The sequence below is a fragment of the Herpailurus yagouaroundi genome, unplaced genomic scaffold, assembly GCF_014898765.1.
Source record: "Herpailurus yagouaroundi ecotype Mexico unplaced genomic scaffold, PumYag 198, whole genome shotgun sequence".
NCBI lineage: Eukaryota > Metazoa > Chordata > Mammalia > Carnivora > Felidae > Herpailurus > Herpailurus yagouaroundi.
This window is the reverse complement of record NW_024412429.1, coordinates 8194520-8211773: the sequence shown is the minus strand read 5'-3', so window position 1 is coordinate 8211773 and position 17254 is coordinate 8194520. Positions and strand designations below refer to the sequence as shown.

The 17254-nt window shown below is 58.3% G+C and overlaps 1 protein-coding gene across 2 annotated transcripts in view; it reads left to right on the top strand.

Annotated features, from left to right (window-relative positions):
• The first annotated feature begins 7453 nt into the window (after window positions 1-7453).
• LOC121013218 (solute carrier family 22 member 1-like) overlaps window positions 7454-17254 on the top strand; it is a 30577-nt gene continuing 20776 nt past the window's right edge. Inside the window, exons 1-3 of one of the 2 annotated variants that reach the window (XM_040448718.1) lie at window positions 7454-8069; window positions 12914-13017; window positions 14819-14973. In XM_040448718.1, the coding sequence (XP_040304652.1) occupies window positions 7659-8069; window positions 12914-13017; window positions 14819-14973 (670 nt within the window). In that variant the 5' untranslated portion in view covers window positions 7454-7658. The remainder of the gene's footprint in view (window positions 8070-12913; window positions 13018-14818; window positions 14974-17254) is intronic. The other variant, XM_040448717.1, reaches the window with a different exon arrangement.

Below are 17254 nucleotides of genomic sequence, written 5' to 3'. Positions count from 1 at the left end.
CGTGGAGGGGGGGGGGGTGGCTTCTCTTTGGTCAGTCGTCACCCCGACTAGTGACGAGAGCTTCCTAGACGCTCGTGGGAAAGCGGACAAAGCAGAAAGTTGCAGCGGCAAGCAGACGTCTCGGAGTCCACGTCTGTCCCTCCCTCCCTTCCCCTCATTTGTTCATCGACGTCGTTTCTTCTGCCACCGACACTTGGGTCTTACAAAAGTGTGCGTTACCCCCCAGGAGTCATGGGTGCTTGGGCACTGTGTCCGGAGGGCTGTTCTCCCAGCACCCCCTCCCTCTAAGACACAGGAAGCCCACTTCGGGCAGGGGGCAGGAGGTCAGGAAGGCCACTTGCAGTCATGCGCTGGCCCTGTTGGTGAACTTGACCGCAGGGGTCTTTGTACCCCTGGCTGCCTGCCGAGCACGCAGCTTGTGGCCGGCAGGTGGAGGGTGACAGGTGACCCCGTGTGTGTGAGGGCATTCGCTCTGACCCTTAGGAACCTGGACTAGAGCTAGCCCTGGGCTCGGAAGACAGTCCCCGTCCTTGCCGTGGCACGTAGTTGCGGGAAAACGCGCCCTGATGGCAGATAGGAACTGTGATGTCTTCAGAAGTGACTTTATTGATAAGAGTACAGCCCTGATACTCAGTCTCCTTTCAGCCAACTTTTCTGTGCCCTTTGGAGACTGCCCAAGGATGGCAGAGAAGTGGAGTAAGTGGGGGATGAGCACGATGTAGGCAAACCTTGTGTCGAGGAAAATCCGTGGTCTAGAAGTCTGTTCTTACTTGGAACGTTTAAAAACAGTTGAAACCAGCTCTCCTCCGCCAACCACTGAGATCACACAGCACACACGACGACCCTGCAGGAAGGCTGACTCCACCTGGGCGTTTAAAACAGTACTCTGGTGGGGGGCGGGCAGGGGGGCACCTGGGTGACTCGTTCAGTTGAGTGTCAGACTCTGAATTTCGGCTCAGGTCGAGATCTCACAGTTCTGAGTTCAAGCCCCGTGTCGGGCTCAGTGCCGACAGCTTGGGGTCTGCTTAGGATTCTCCCTCTGTCTGTCTGTCTGTCTGTCTGTCTCTCTCTCTCTCAAAATAAATAAACTTAAAAAAATGTTTCAAATTCCTAATTGGCACATAAGAATTGTTTTTTTTAACATTTATTTTTGAGAGATAGAGCACGAGCAGGAGAGGGGTAGAGAGAGAGGGAGACCTGGAATCTGAAGCAGGCTCCAGGCTCCGAGCTGTCAGCGCAGAGCCTGATGTGGGGCTCGGACCCACGAACCGAGAGATCATGACCTGAGCCATAGTCGGACGCTTAACTGACTGAGCCGCCCAGGTCCCCGGCACACAAGATTTTTAATATAAATGAAAAACTCCACCTAAAGGTAAGACTGTTTTTGCTGTTGGTAAAAATACTGAAATAAAATAAAGTGAAACAGAATAAGAAAATAACAAAACCATACTTTGGGGAACCTGATCCTTTGTGGGAGTCACAGAACCGATGGTCGTGCAGGTCCTACAGTCACAAGGGGGGAGGGAGCGTGTTGGGGGTGCGTGTTATGGATGAGGTTCGATTTAAATAAATCCCCTTCCCCCACGACTCAGGTGCCTTCACATACCTTATTTCTCCAAGTGCGCGTCACTGAGTTGGGGTGAGCCTCGCCCTCGGGCTAGCCTTGCCGTACGGCCTGGGAGAGCCGGCTGAGCGCATGATCCCCTCCCCACAGGAAGCGTCGGGGGGGCCACTGTGGGTGCCGGGCTGGCCGCCGTGTCCAGGTCACGCAGGCCGAGGGACGGCGATCGGGCGGATGGCAGAGGCAAGGCTGAAGCAGGCCTATGACTCAAGGTGTCAAGTGGACGACACAGTAAGGAGCCGTGTGCTGTGGAAGGGCCCGCGTCGGTGGAAGAAAGGAAGAAGACGCGCTGAGGCTCCGGAGGCGGGTGTGCAGACCCTGGAAGGCCTCAGGCTGCCAGCCCGGAAGGAGGGGGTCCTGGGGGAAACACCCTGTGTTCTTAAAGAGAGGGGGACGGACCAAAGTTAGGCTTGTGAACGGCCACTCCCATTTCTTCACCTGTTGTTCCGCTTTGTGTTTTGACCAGGTTGCAAATCAAATTCGGTAAAAGATTACCTCTAATGTTATCTTGATACAGCGTCAGAGGAAAACGAGATTGCACAAATGGCCCGTCCGTCATTCCCCCTGGACGGGGCGAGCCCACGGAGCCCACGGATGGGCTCGCGGCCAAGTTGGGGAGACCTGACGGCCGCTCTCGGCACTGTCCTGGAAGACAGAGTGGGGAGCTGGAGACCCACACGAGGGGGTGCAGCGCCCCAGAAGGCACCCTGGAGGGAGCAGAGGGCCAGGTCCCACACCCACCTTGTGACCTTCGGCGTCAGGCTTCTGTTTCTTTTCTTTTTAATTTTGAGATAATCAGAACATACGGAGATTTTGAACCAACAGGACGAGGAACTTTCTTGAACCGCTTGAGAGTGAGCTGCCTCCCTGACGCCTCACCTTCTCTGGACACTTCAGGTTGTCATCCCGCGGGAGCACGATGCATCCACCGAGAACACGGTGGTGGGCCCATTCCTACCAGCTAAGCCTCAGATCCTGCTCGGGTGTCCCCGCTGGTCACGGCAATGCCCTTTTTAGGAAAAGGACCCCATTCTGAATCCTGTGTTGCACCTCACTGTCTTTCAGTTTCACTTCAGCCCAGAAAGTTCCTCAATCTTTGCGGTTTCGTGGCCTTGACACGTGAGGTTGCCCTCCTCGCCTCGGGGTCTGACGCCCTGAGGCCCCTCGGCCACCCCCCACCCTCTGGAGGATCCCTGTTCTGCTCTGCCCCGTGTCGCGGTTTTAGGACTCCTTTTCGGGAAAGCATGGGGGACGGACCTCAGGTTGAACAGAATCATACTTAAACTAGAAAGTCTTGCCGTAGAGTGGCGTTTCCCAAAGGATGCCCCGTGGAACACTTGTCCCGTCTGATTTGGTCGATGTGCTACGGAAACTGGAAAGGGTCTGTGCCCAAGTAGGTCAGGAGGATGCCGAGAAGACAGGCTTCCTTGCCGTGAGACACCTCTGAGATCCGGCTCAGATCACAGTAAAAAAATGTGGCTGGTGGGTCTCCCAAGAAGGTACAGTATGAAGTGCTTTCCACATGTTGGCCTGTGTCCCCTTGGGGAGCCTGGTGGCCGGTGGCCCGTCCCCTGGGAAATGCTGTCACCATGGCGCACGGTTGTCCTGAGGGTCGCACGGAACGGGTGTGGTGTTCTCTGTACAAGAATGGTGAGGGCCCAAGAGACGGGTGCACACTACTTCAGAACCTGCCCTCCCCAGGGAAGCCCCCCGCGCCCTCCCCATGGCCCCGCCCCAGCCATTTGCGCCCCCCAACACTGCTCCCCACATCGGGTCCAATTCCCCAGGAAGCTGACAGTGACCAGGTTCTGCGGCCATTGGCGTGGCGCTTCTGACCCGTTGCCTGTTACTCTCCACGCGTGAGCGCTGGCGTGTTGAGATGATCAGGGGTCAAACTGTGTCCCCCAAAACCCCCGTGTTGGAGCACTCACCCCTAGCACTCAAGAATGTGACCTTATTCAGAGACTGGATCTTTATAGACGTGATCAAGTTCAAGCGAGGTCGGGGGGTGTGGGCCCTAGTCCACTGTGACTGGTGTCCTTATGAACAGGGGAAATTCATGATGTGAAGACACAGGGAGGAGACGGACGTCTGCAAGCTGAGGAGAGAGGCCTTCCCTCCCTGCCCACCCCTTGGTTTTGGAGTTCCAGCTTCCAGAACCACGAGACAATAAATGTCTGCGACTTCAGCCTCCCAGACCGTCCGTGCTACTTTGTTCCGGCAGCCCTGAGACACGAGTCCGGGGAGCAGAGGCCCAGTCGCTCTCCTAGAGGGGCCAGGCGGTCATCAGGCACAGCGAGAGTGACCCATGGCTGTGTGCGGAGGCTGAGGAGCCTCGTCTAGGCTGCCCCACTGTGACCTGTCGTTGCCTCCATGCCCTTCGAGGGATGACTGAGTGGCCGATGGTTTTGAATGAACCACAGGTGGTGTCGTGGGTTCCTTTGTGGGGACGGGGTGGGTGGGTCATTGAGAGCTGAGCCGGCTTTGACAATGATACCTCGAGGACGTGGAAGCAGGCTGCCTGAGACTTGGCTCTGGCGTCCAGAACTGAGAATAGGGGCCAGGTGATGCCCTCGGCTCCTGGCCACTGTCCCGTTTGCCTGACCAGCCCCTGCTCCCGGGGACCTCTAGCCCCGGTGGTGACGTCTGTGCGCGCTCAGTCTTCTGAGCTCTGGAGGCCGGGAGGGTAGGGAGGAATTTAATGCGTAGCTTCCATGTCATGTGTCTGCTGGAACGGATGGGGACAAGAAGATTGTCCTGGGCAAGCTGGGCAGACAAGGTCACTGGGTCCGGTTGGTCCCAGTGCCGGGGGGGTTGGAGACAGAAGGCCCCTGTCTTGTCCTCTGGCCGGGCTCTGGGGGAAGAGGCCTGCCCAGCGGCCTTCCTTGTCAGGGGCTTTGGTGTAGGGCAAACGGAGTCATCAGAGAGGCCCCGACATCGGGGAGGGGACCGTGGTGTGGAGAACAGCCTGGGTCCTCAAGGAAGGCAGCACCTTTGATGACCGAGTGGAGCCTCGCTGTGGCTCCCACGCTGGGTCCTCATTTCTGGTAGTTTCCACGCTCCTCAGTACAATTTAAAACCGCTCCTTAAGGACCTTAAAAGAAGGTGCCGTTTTGGAGGCGGTGCTGGGGGTTGAGGTCTGTGGGGAGAGGTCTGCCTCCACCACGGTGGTCTCCCGACGGCACACAGAGGGAGACAGCAACCCCAGGGCTGGTGAGGAGGCCTGAGTGCTCCTGGAGGAGGGGCGCCCATGGTGTCGGGGATGGGCGGGGGGCAGTTGGCCACAATACTCTGTCGCTTCTCCCCTTTGCAGTTCTGATGACCCGAGGTGTCCGGTCCTTGCACCTGAAGCAGGGATTGGGCGATGGGAACAGAGTGGCCTGTCTGAGCAAAAGAAAGAGTGAGCGCCAGCCCGCTGGGGAGTGGGGAGGGAAGCCTTTGCCCAGAGCCAGGGAGATTGCTTTCTCCAGCAAGAAAAGAGCAGGGGGCGTGAGGCCTGGCTGGCTGCCTTCCCACCCCCAGCCCCTGCACTGCCCTGGGGGAATTGGGGGCAGAGAGGGGCCAGGAAATTACAAGGGTTTCAGGAGCTCCGTGCCAGGAACCGGGGGCAGAGCCCCAGACACATGTCCTACGATCTCACGCCGCCAGAAAAGACTGCTTTCAGCTTGGAGTGTGTGACTGTCCTGCCTTTGGGGGACGTTTGCCTCTGGCCTTCTTCCTTCCTGCCCTTCCAGTGAGCGCTCAGCCCTCTGGCAGCAGCCCAGGACGGGGCGGGGGGCCGGGGGTTCAAGAGCTACAACCCCCGGGAGGGGGGCCGTATTTTACCAAACCAGCCAGCGCCCAGTGCCCGTGGAGCAGAGAGAGGAGAGTCCCAGAAACAAAAGGGCCTCTCCGGTGTGCAAATGCAGGGACCCGCCCTGGATGTCTGTGCCCTCCCAAGGCTGACATGGGGGGGGGTGGGGGAGGCGTTTCCTGTCTGGTAGCATTTCGCTGTCCTCCCTCAGCAGTTCTGGCCAGGACTCCCGGGGTCCCGCCCTGCGCCCAGACAGCCCCCTTGACCCCGTTCCCTGCATGTCAGGTTGTTTTACAACCGAGCAGCTGGGAGCCCGCCCTGGGCAGGTGATGGTGCCGGGGGGAGTCCCATGGGGTGCTGGGAAACTGCCTGTGTTGGGGCGGGGAGATGGGGAAGTGGGTTTGGGGAGCTTGGCTCTCCCACCACCCTGGTCGGTCCGTGTGCCCCAGGCTTTTAAAGGTCTGGTTGGCCTGTTCCCCCGAGGAGGGCGAGGGGGCCAGGATGAGGGCCTGGGGGGGCCCGGCCACCACAGGCTGCCCCCCTCCCCGCCCCTGCCCCCAGAGCAGCCCTGGGGCTGGCATGCAGGCCAGGTGGACGGGCTGAGGGAGCTGCTGCTTGAGCCTGGCCTCAGAGGTCAGCCTGTCACGCAGGGCCCCAGAGGGGCGAGTGTGGAGCGCGGTTAGCCAGCCCCAGGCCGCGTGAGCAGCACTGCACGTGGGCTCGCAGGCCTTTTGAGGCCCTGCTGCTCCCAGGAACATTCCCTCCTTGTCTCCCAGGAGCCATTTCTCCTTGTCTGTTCCTGTGGAACCACACGACCACAACCCAAGCTGGATAAGGCCGCACACTCGTCTCCCGGCTTCTGGGGGGACCCTCTGCGGGTCTGGGGCAAGATGGGCCTCAGCCCACGTGGTTCCTGCAGCTGCGGGCCTGAGGGTCCCCTTCAGCCGGTGGCGTCTCCTCTCCTTGCCTTGTGGACTCCCCCGCAGGGCCACCTGCTTCATCAAAGCCAGCAGTGGGATGAGGGACACCGGGCCAGGCAGCTGTGAAACTGCGCTCGATGGAGTCCCGGGAGTGGCATCGCCACATTTGCTGTGTTCCGTGGGGACAGGCCAGTCTCAGGTCCTGTGCCTACTCCAGGGTGCGTGTGCCAGGAGGCAGGGTCTTCGGGGGTCACCTTCCCATCCCTGCCTGCCACACCCTTTCTGCCTTTCATCACTTCCTGCTTCCCCCCCCCCCCCCCACCACCATCGTATCAACCTACTGGCCATAAGGTTCACGGCTGGCTGAGAAGCCAGTTTTGGGGGCTCCCCTAGTGCCCTCTGCTTGAGCTGACCCTTTGTGAGTCTATCCCCCCGAACGGTATGCTGTTTGGAGTTAGAAGCTGCCCCATCTCTGTGTCCCAGAGCCTGGTACCGACTGAGACGTATAAGGGCTTGGTGAATATTTCTTGAATGCAAAAAGCAAACTGACAGGAGTTGGTGAACTAAGGGCAGGCTAATAAATTCGGGATGTTGCTCTGGAGCGGAACAAGACTCAAGTTCAAGGACAGTGGGAACTCGGGAGGTTGCCGTTGGCTCCCCAAACCTCTGTTTTCCTAGCTGTGCCGTGAGGAGAGTCGTAGCGTTGACCTTGAAGGCTGTCACGACCTGGTAAGAATTCAGAGCCCTGAATTGAAGGCTGATGCTTTTGTCATTGCTGAGTCTGAAGCTCGTTCATGGCTCCCTTTTCCACAAGATGCCGGCCCGCAGGGCCCCTGGGGACAAATAGGACGCAGTGCTCAGCCGAGCCACGCTTGGGGCCAGGCCAGCTAGGTGAAAGGAGTGTGAGTGCTGGATCACACAGCACCTGAAGCTGTGATACCTTTGATTTATCTGAATTATAAAAAGAAGTTTTAAAGTAATCTCTCTGGAAGAGCCCTAAAGAGACCACTCCGGGGTGGGGAGGGGGGTTACCTGGCAGGCTCTAGTTGTTCCCTCTAATGCCAAGAGAATTAGAACCCCAGCCTCGTGGCCTTGCTTCCTGGCCAAGCCATTTGGACACTCACCCTCCTGCCTTTCACCCTTGCCGGACACCCGCACCACGGGGTGAAAGAGTATTTCCAGTTGGTTGGCTTCCAGGGAGAGCATGCTTGGACAGCAACTTGATTTCAAACCAGCCCATTGCAGAGAAGCCCACATGAAACATTGACCTTGGCCACCTCGGCCGAGGCAGTTTGGCCAAAGAGATGAGGTTGCCGGTCCAGTCATGCCCACTGTGGATGACATTCTGGAGCAGGTTGGGGAGTTCGGCTGGTTCCAGAAGCAAGTCTTCCTGACCCTATGCCTGCTGTCAGCCGCCTTTGCCCCCCTCTACGTGGGCATCGTCTTCCTGGCCTTCACCCCGGATCACCGCTGCCTGAGCCCCGGGGTGGCCGAGCTGAGCCGGAGATGCGGCTGGAGCCTGGCAGAGGAGCTGAACTACACAGCGCCGGGCCTGGGGGCCGCGGGCGAGGCGTCCCCTCACCAGTGCCGCCGCTACGAGGTGGACTGGAACCGGAGCGCCCTCAGCTGCGCGGACCCCCTGGCCGGCCTGGCGGTCAACAGGAGCCACCTGCCGCTGGGCCCCTGTCGGCACGGCTGGGTGTACGAAACGCCCGGCTCGTCCATCGTGACCGAGGTGAGAGCTGGTCCTGTGTTTTGGGGGGCAGCTGGGTTTTAGGGACACGGGGGAAGCAGGGAGGAGAGTTCGATTCACTGAGCACTTAGAACGTGTCCAGTTCCATCCTGGGCACTTTGCACGCTTCCCTTGCGTAGCCCTCCGCAGACCCTGGGTGATGGTGAAGGAGGCTGAAGGTCAGAGCAAGCCGGGCTGAGCCAGATCGTTTGAACACGGGTCTACGGGGAGAGATGGGTTTCTCTTCTTTCCGCCCCACCGGCCTCTTCCTCCAAGAGCCTGCCGGATTCGCTTGGGGTGCGGCTTCCCTACCGTTAGAATTAGTGGGCTCCCCTTTCCTCCACTCAGGAGGCACGCGCCTGTGGGGGCTGAACGTGTCTGGGGAGCTGGGGAGGCCTCCCTGGCTTTGGAGTCAGACTGTTGCAATCCCGGCCATGTTCCAGATGAGCTGGGCGTCACTGCGTGGGTTACTCGGCATCTCTGAGCCTCAGCTTCCTCATCAGTAAACCCGGGACGGCCGTGACCCACAGGGGCCGGAAGTTCAGCTGAGGCTGGCCTAACCGCTGACAGACCTGAGCTGAGCTGCACGAGGTGGCCTCACAGGATGCGGTGGTGGCGTCGGAGCGCCCTGCTCGCCTAGTTCGGGGGGTTCTTTCTGTGTTGTGCCTTGAGGATATTTTAGTAAAAAGCTACCAGGTTTTTTCCCTTCATGCATCCTTTTGAAAGCGATGGGTTTCCAAGGGTTCCAAGGCACCCTTCAATGACAGACGACCAGCGAGGCACCTCCCCTCCCAGGGACACTGAACTGCCCAGCGCTCTGGCTGGGAGTCTAGAAGCATACCAAGACAGAGAAGTATTTGTTCTCCGTGACTGAGAGCCACTCCACTAGTAAACGGGCAGAAGCAGTCGGTCCTCCATCTATTTACTCCCCCATCTGTTCACTCAGTAAACGTGGCTGAGCCTTTGCTCTGCTCCAGCACTGCCGCGGTGCTGGGATGGAGACAGGGAGAAAGCTGGGCGCTTCTCTCCAGGAGCCTGGCATCTCCAGGGCAGTGAGGGAGGCGGGGAGAACAAGGCCTGTGCCCGGGCCCACGTGTGGGCAGGCACACAGGGGGCAGCGGGCTCCAAGGAGGTGTCCCCGAGCCACCGAACTTATCACGGGTGCCTTCTGGAGGGAGGTGGCATTTGATTGGAGCCTCGGGTGTATCCTGAGCGGCAAGGAGAGGAAACAGGACAGGGAGGGGGAGCGCGGGCCCAGGCTCAGGGGAGAGGGAGCTCGTGCCACGCTGGGGACAATGAACCGTTACACTGTCCTCCCGAAAGGAAAGGTTGCCAGATAAAACACAGGACACTGAATTAAATGTGAATTTCAGATAAATGACCAACGCTTTTTAAAAGATAATCATGTCTCAGATGTTGTGCAATATTTGATACTGAAGCAGGGAATACGAATATTGCGTGGGCAGTGCCCATATTAAAAAATAGACATATATGTGTGTTGTTTTTCTGAAATCCGAATTCGGCCGGGCACCCTGTGTTGTCGTCGTTGTTGTTTTCTTCCTAAACGTGGCAGCAAATGAGGAAATTTGGTCTTGTTTAGGCAGAGGAGCAAGGCGGTTTAGTTCTAGCTGGACCTTGGGAATGGCCTGGAAGCGTCCCCAGAGGTCAGGAGGGCTCAGGTGGCCCAGAAATGAGCCCCGGTGGAAGGGTCAGCCAACGTGGTTGTTGCAGGAACAAAAGTTAGAGTGGCCCTGAAGAGACACAGGCCTGGCCTGGGCTGTGGGGGAGGGACCCCAGCTCGCCTGAGGGTTCTTGGGGGGTGGGCGAGGGGGGCTACTGAATCTGGGCCTGGACCACGGGAGAAGGAGCGGTTTGGGGGGTGGGGGTGGCAGACACAGAGGGGAGGAGCGGATAAGGGAGGACTCCAACGCAGGAGGACTCAGAACGCTCCAGAGCCGGGGAGGGGGGGGGGCTCCCTGTGCATGGCAGTAGGGGTCCGCTTCCACAGGACCCTAGATCTAAGCCCTGGCGGGAATTGAGGGGCTCCTGGAACCCTTGTGCTCAGGGGGAGTGGGGAGGAGGTGGCTGTCGGGTACAGAGTGCATTTGGGGAGGATCCGGCCCCTGGAAGCGATGCCCTCTCCTCTCACCCTCCCCCCATGATTGCTTCAAAGCCCTTTGCTTCCACTCCTCATCCTAAACTGAAGCTTGTTCTTGGGGGATTCACCTCGGGGATTTATTTCTGTAAAAATAATCTTTAACTCAGCCTTGCCTTGGACATTGGAACTTGCTCGAGGGAGGTGCTGAGCCAGCTTGTTTGAACACCCAGCCTCACTTCCCCTCCAAGCCAGGGACAGCGGCTGGGCTCCGCCTGGGGAAGGAATGTGCTGTTTCCTGACTTTTTTGCCTCCCCTGTGTGTGTGTTGGAGGGTGGGGGGCGGCTGGCCCTGTCGGCTGCAGCCCCATACTGGGCTGGGGGGCCCCACTCCAGGCTGGGAAGCCCTGTCCTCCCCTGCCTATGGGCAGGAGCGAGAGAAAGACCTCAGCCCGAGGTCATGGGACCTAAAGTTACATCATAGTTTCCAAACTCGCCTGGTCCCCGAGATCTCCTGGCTTCTGGTCTGTGATCTGCCGAGACAGGACCCACAGCAGTCTGTACTCGGACAAGGACCCTGGGGGATTCCTGTGATCAGACGAGCTTGGACAGCACTGCCCACTGCTTTCTAGGCTGCCCAACACACCAGGCCCAGCAGGAGCCGTGACTGGACTCAGAGGCGCATCTGGCACCCCCTGGGGCTCAACACAGCCCTGGGCTTTTCCGAGGGCTGGGCCCGCCCTCCTGGTGTGCACACATGTACTAGAGGGCAGTGGTTGGGTGTGAGTTTGGGGGGCACGGGGCATGGCAGGTGACTCTAGCATAGTGGGAGGGGTAGTGGCGGGGCAGAGATCTCAGCAGGAGGCAGTGGTAGCAGGTAAAGCGGGGGTCCCTCCCACTGGCCCTGTGAGCCCCCAGCTTGTGCACAGTCCAAGGGCAAGATGTCATCCAGGGCATTTCAGGAAGCATGGCAGGGACATCTTACAGACTCGCTCATGGCGAAGATGAGAGCAAAAGACAAAAAACAGGGCCCTGCGGCTTCGGTGCGGTCTCGTAGACACCGAATGTGGTCTTGGACAGCGTGGGGGGGAGGCTACAAAAAGACAGTTGGACAATTGGAGATACAGAGCCTGGGGCAGCCAGATAACACTCCAGAGCCGTCTGTCCCTCTGCCTTCTGACGGCGGGGCCCGGGAAAACCAAAGAACCTCAGCGGGGAGCTGGGTGAGGAGGGTGTGCAGCTGAGGGGAACGAACACCCCGGTCGGGACGGGGAACTTCAGAGGTGCCGGGAGGTATCTTGTACTCCCAGGGCTGAGCCACCACGGGAGCGGACCGACGGGTCTGGGCATAAATAGCAGGTGACAGGACAGGCTCATTATGAGTTTCTGAAAGTCAGGTGGTACGTTGGGACGCCGGGGTGGCTCAGTCGGTTAAGCGTCCGACTCTCGGTTTCGGCTCAGGCCGTGATCTCACGGTTTGTGAGTTCAAGCCCCACATCGGGCTCCGTGCTGTTGGCACGGAGCCTGCTTGGGATTCTCTTTCTCTCTCTCTCTCTCTCTGCCCCTCTCCCTGCTTGCACACTGTCTCTCTCAATCTCAAAATGAAAAACATGGAAGAAAACCTTCTAAGAGTTAAAGGGTTTGTTATTTACCAAAACCATTTTCACGTTTCCCCCTCAGTGCTTGCGCAGCTCTGTGAGTGGGACAGGATCAGCTCAACGCATCCGTTTCAGACTGGGAAACTGAGGCCCAAAGTGGCTAAGTGCCTTTCCTGCTGTCACATCCCACAGTGTTGTCTGGTAGGGTGGGGCGGTGAATCCAAAGTAGCTAGAGCGGCACAGAGATTGGGAGAAAGGAGGGATGTGCCCCTAGACGCCGCCTAGTTAGGGCTGCGCCAGGACCGGGGAGGGCGCCAGGGCCCGGCTGCGGAGCTCCGTACTTACATCTACCTTCTCTGAGCCCCAAAGAGGGAGTGGCGATGTCTCCTCATCACGCCCGTCCAGTGCCCAGGCGTGTGCTCTCTACGGTGGGACGTCCCCTATAACACAATAAGGCCCTTCATCAGACAGTTCTGTCCCGCCTTTGCCTCTGCCTCCCTCCTGCTCAGTCCCTCCCCTCTCTGGTTCTTGGCATGTCGGTCCCTCCGGTCCCTCCGAGTCTCCAGCTCCCCTGCCCCCCCCGCCCCCAGGACACTAATGCCCAGGCTGCTCCCACTAAGCCCGCCTTCCTGCGATCGTGTCCTCGCTCAGCGCTTCCTGTTCACACGGCAACATCAGTCACAACGGAATCTATAGAATTATTGGTGGACTTGACATAACGAAATGTATAATTAACAGGCACTTAATTGAGGGCTTTTGACCAATTTTGGAAAACATGTTCTGTTTATTTTGCTACACTTCCGTCTTGAGGAAATTACTTTGCTGTACTTCTTTCTAGAAAACTTACCTGTTGGCCATGTTGTCTTTTGATAATCGACTATCAGTGTCAAAGCACTGGACGGTAGCTTCTTTAACTAATATACAGTGAGGGTAAAGCAAAGATATGAGGTCCATAATGATATTAACCGAGATTTGCCAGAAACCTTGAATTTGTCTTACAAACACACGGTAAGAGAAGATGACATGAGACGCCTTCGGATGTCACACGTTGTGTTAAACGTTTACTTTGTCCGGAGGGAAGGCGGAAGGTGTAGTTCGACTCACAAGCGGTCTTGTGTTTTCGGCCCCTCCGACTGCGGTGTGGACCTGCTGCAGTTCAACCTGGTGTGTGATGACTCTTGGAAGGTGGACCTCTTTCAGTCCTGCGTGAACGTGGGCTTCTTCCTGGGCTCTCTGGGTGTCGGCTACATTGCAGACAGGTACGTGAAGGCCAACCCGCCTGTACGGAGCGGCAAGGCCGTGTGGAGGGTGGATCAGAGGGGTCAGTGATGGGAGAATCTGGCCAGTTGAAATCTACCACGGAACTTGATGGGGAAAAGACGTGGTAGCTAGTGCTTTGGACGAGGTGGGGCAGCAAGCTGGAGTAAGGTTGGGGATTTAGGATAGATTTCAGGGGTCGACGCTCCACGCAGATTGTGTAGTTGGGGTGGTGGCCCGAGAGAAGGTGGGGACAAAGCCAAGGTTTAGGTGTCAGGCAGGTGGATGAGGTGAGGGCGGGGCTGTTTTTTGAGGCGGGCCTGAGTCGGGTAGAGGCCGACTTCACTGAAGCTCTCTGTGGGGGGAGGGGGTGGGAAGCCGTCCCGAGTTGTGTCCCCGCAGCGCTAACATCACAGCTGTGCCAACAGTGGCCCGGGAGGCACCGAAGAGATGTCAAGGAGGCAAGTGGATACACGAGTTGCGCTCAGAAGAGAGTTTCGCGCTCGAGATAAATCTTTGGGCTTTGTCAGCAGGAACTGGTATTTAACGCCGTAAACTGTGTTTGAGATCAGCTAGCAGAGGGTGTAGAGAGGTGAACAGGTTGATAGGGAAGGAGTGGTGGCAAAGGAGATTTGGAAGAAATGACAGGCGGCGGGGGCTGGTGCAAAGCCGGAGAACACAAGGCAAGGCTTGCTCAACGAGGAAGAGCACTCAACACCTGTGCACGTGGCCCCACGAGTGCCAGCGACAGGGACGGTGCCGGGAAGGCTAAAGAAGAGCGAGAGAGGAGAAAGCGGAGTCTGTGTGTGGGGGCAGCTCTTTGAGGCCAGTGGGCTGCGAAGGACAGGGGGAAAATGAGGAGTCCAGGATGGGGACGACCGCATCACAGAGTGCAGGGGTGGGGGGTGGGGGGACTGGAGGGGTAGCGGGGGGGGGGGCTGGGCTCCAGTGACAGGGACGCAGCCTTCGGTCAGAGGCACAGGAGAAAAGACGGGGAGGTGGACACGGATGCCATTAAGTCTGGTTGTTCTGAGGTGAGAAGGGGTGAGTGTTGGACGGGAAGATTCTATCTCAGTAAAGGACAAGGCCATTTATGGGCTGGTGTGGAGGTGCGCTGGACGGGGGCAGGAGTTTGGGGGCAGGAATTTGAGGCCAGGAGGCAAGGAGAAGCAGGATGAAGGGCCGTGTGGGTGCCTAGGACGCAGGGAGCAGGGTGGGGCCCTCTGGGGGTGGGGACCAGGTGGCTGTGACCGCACCGAGGTTGGTCCCTTACTTCCTTGCATGTGGGACAAGGTCTGAGAGACGAGTCAGTAAAGCCCCCTACCGGGGTGAAGCGTTAGCACATAATTTGCCCATTTCGTTCGTGAAAAAAGGAAAGGGAAATAATCCTCAATAGTTACACCACGAGAACCCAATGTTTTCCCGAAATGTTGACACAGCTGATAAGACTTGCGTGGGGGTGCGCCCCACTAAACCCTGTATAACACAGTCTGCCAGATACAAAGGCAATGAGAGGGGACCCGTGTGGGACCCGCAGAGCCGCTGGGGGAGCCCCCCTTTAGGCTGAGATGCCAGATGGCTGAGAGCGTCAGGATTCTGGATTCCTCGCTACAGTGTGACTTAACGAACCTCGGAGGGGCCGCTGTTCCCTGAGGATGACAAGGTCGGGCCCTGAGGGGGACAGCCCCTCCGGAGAGCAGTGACGTGTGCCTCCCGACTGGGACCCTTGCTGCCCCGTGGTGCCCACCTGACCCCAAATACTCAACAGCCCCACCTCAGGTCCCTGTCTCCCTGCCTCTGAAGGTTTGGCCGCAAGTTATGTCTCCTGGCCACCACCCTCACCAGCGCCATCTTGGGCGTCCTCACGGCTGTGGCGCCAGACTACACGTCCCTGCTGCTGTTCCGCCTGCTACAGGGGCTGGTCAGCAAGGGCAGCTGGACGTCCGGTTACATCCTGAGTAAGTATCCGCGGGGCTGACTTTCCACAGAGGTCGGGTGGGCGAGAGGAAGGGGGTGGGGCCAAACACGGAGGTGGGTCTGGGGGGAGAAGGCAGGTTTGCAAGGTCTGGAGACATTGTGGTCACTCTAGTTGTATGTGATTGTGTGACTGGGGCAGGGGCATTACGTGGGGATGGCCTGCCTCCTTCCTTCCTTCCTTCCTTCCTTCCTTCCTCCCTTCCTTTGTCTGAGAGACACTTAAATAACCACTTAAATAGATTAATCTTTCCATATCAACTCATCTATTTGGAAAAAAGATCACAGTGGACGTGTTTACAGCAGGGAGAGGGGCAGGAAGGGGTCGCAGGTAAGAGAGTATTTTTAACATTTTAAATAAGAAAGAACCAGCACCTCCTGAAAAGAAATACAACTCAACTGGTTTGAACCACTTGAAAATTAGGAGAGAAAACAAAGAGGAGATAAGAGAAGAGAGAAACATTTTTTTTTTTTTAATTGAGCTGTAAACCACTGTAATTCTACATTTTTTTCTTTCAAGTTTTTCTCGGAAGGGTGAGAAGATAGAATGAAAATTACTTTCTTGGAAGGAGGTAGTATAAAAGAGCCATCTATGCTTTCCTCAGCCCATAGGTGGGCACTTCAGACAGCAGTGAGGATAATCCACAGTTGTGCTCATTTGTAGAGAACAGAAAAGAAACAGTGATGCCCTTCCGCCTCTGAAGACGCTATCCTGTGTCTTGGCATTCTGGGAAATGGTTCATTAACCAAGAGAAAGCATGTTTCTCCCCCTAGAAACTGTGTGCAGATGGTTTTGTTTAATCGGTTCGGGTCATATGTATTGGCCACGTGTATGTTCAATATGTGCTATTTGGCACACGGTTAAGAAGATGAACTTGGGGTCACATGTCGGCTGCCCAACGCTGACCGGTCGTGTAATCTTGGGCGAGTTCCATAATCTCCGGCCTCGATGCCCTCACGGGTGGGGGGGTTGAGCCACACACAGGTGGCGCTCGGAGCGATGCCTGCCCCGTGCCCGGCCCTGCCTGGTTCTGTTGCTGCAGGGTGGTCACTAGGGCGGGGCTGGGGCACTAGGGTAGAGGAGGCATCCTTCCTTCCTGCAAGGAGCTCACACGCCGGAGAGAACGACAGATGCCCGAGCGGGTATCTGGGTGGGGTGAGGGCCCTGCCTCCTCCGAAGGCTTTCCCCACTCACTTATGGGTCACACCCCCCACCCTCGTCCCCCCCACTTCGCCACCCCGTCCTCCACCCATGGCTCATTGGCCTCCTTTGTTGGCTCCTCCTCTTCTCCCTGATCCTCCCATCCCTCAACAGGGCGGGACCCAGGATGTTGTCCTCCCCAACCCCACACCTGTTACACCTGCCGACCCCCACCCCAGCCCCCAGTCTGTAAAGTGCCGTCTGTCCAGCCGCTCAGACCTGCCCTCTTGCGGTCGGTCACGGCCTCCGCTTCCCCACTCCTGTGTCTGCCTCCTTGGGGTCCTGCTGTTACTGTCACAGCACACCCGGACCCACCGTCTCTTCCTCCGCCACTGCCACTGGGCCCGGGCCAACACTGTCCCTTCGCCTCCACGTCGGTCTCAAGTCTCGGCAGCAGACATGGGAGTGCGTTTGCCCCTGAAGGGACCGGCTCTGCGTTTCATGCCATGCAAGCCAGCCTTCTCTGAGCCCCCCATGGCCTCGCCCGGCCCCCTGCCCTGGAGATCCCCATCCTTAGCTCCTCTGCCTGGAACTTCACCCTTGAGGTCCACCCCACGGCACCGCCCTCTGGCAAGCTGCGTCCCCTGACCCTCGACTGTCCCGATCCCCTCCCACCAGTTAACGTTTCGCTCCCCAGTGGCATTCGGTTTACTCATTTGCCGCGTGTGCCCTCGGCCCTCTCCCTCGAGGAGGAGGGGTGTGTGGGCCGCCACTGCCCATGTGGCTGCCACAGACCCCAGGCACGCAGACTGGTGCCGGGTCCCTCACTAAGTCCGTGAGCACTCCTGGGGCCGAGGGAAATGTCATAGCTCAGCCCGGAGCTCGTGGGGCCAAGCTCTGGGGAGGAGAGGCGGAAGGTGTCAGGCAGACTGGATCCTGAGTGCGTGACGGGCGGTACAGATGGCAAATGGGGGAGTTTGAGAAAGGACCAGCTGGAGAGAGGCTGGGACGAAGGGCGGGGTGTCTCCGGGAGCCTCGATCAGCAGGACTTGGGAAGGAGCCTGGGGTCAGGCAGGCGGGGGGGGGGGGGGGGGGGCGGGGGGGGGGGGGGGGGGGCGCCGGGG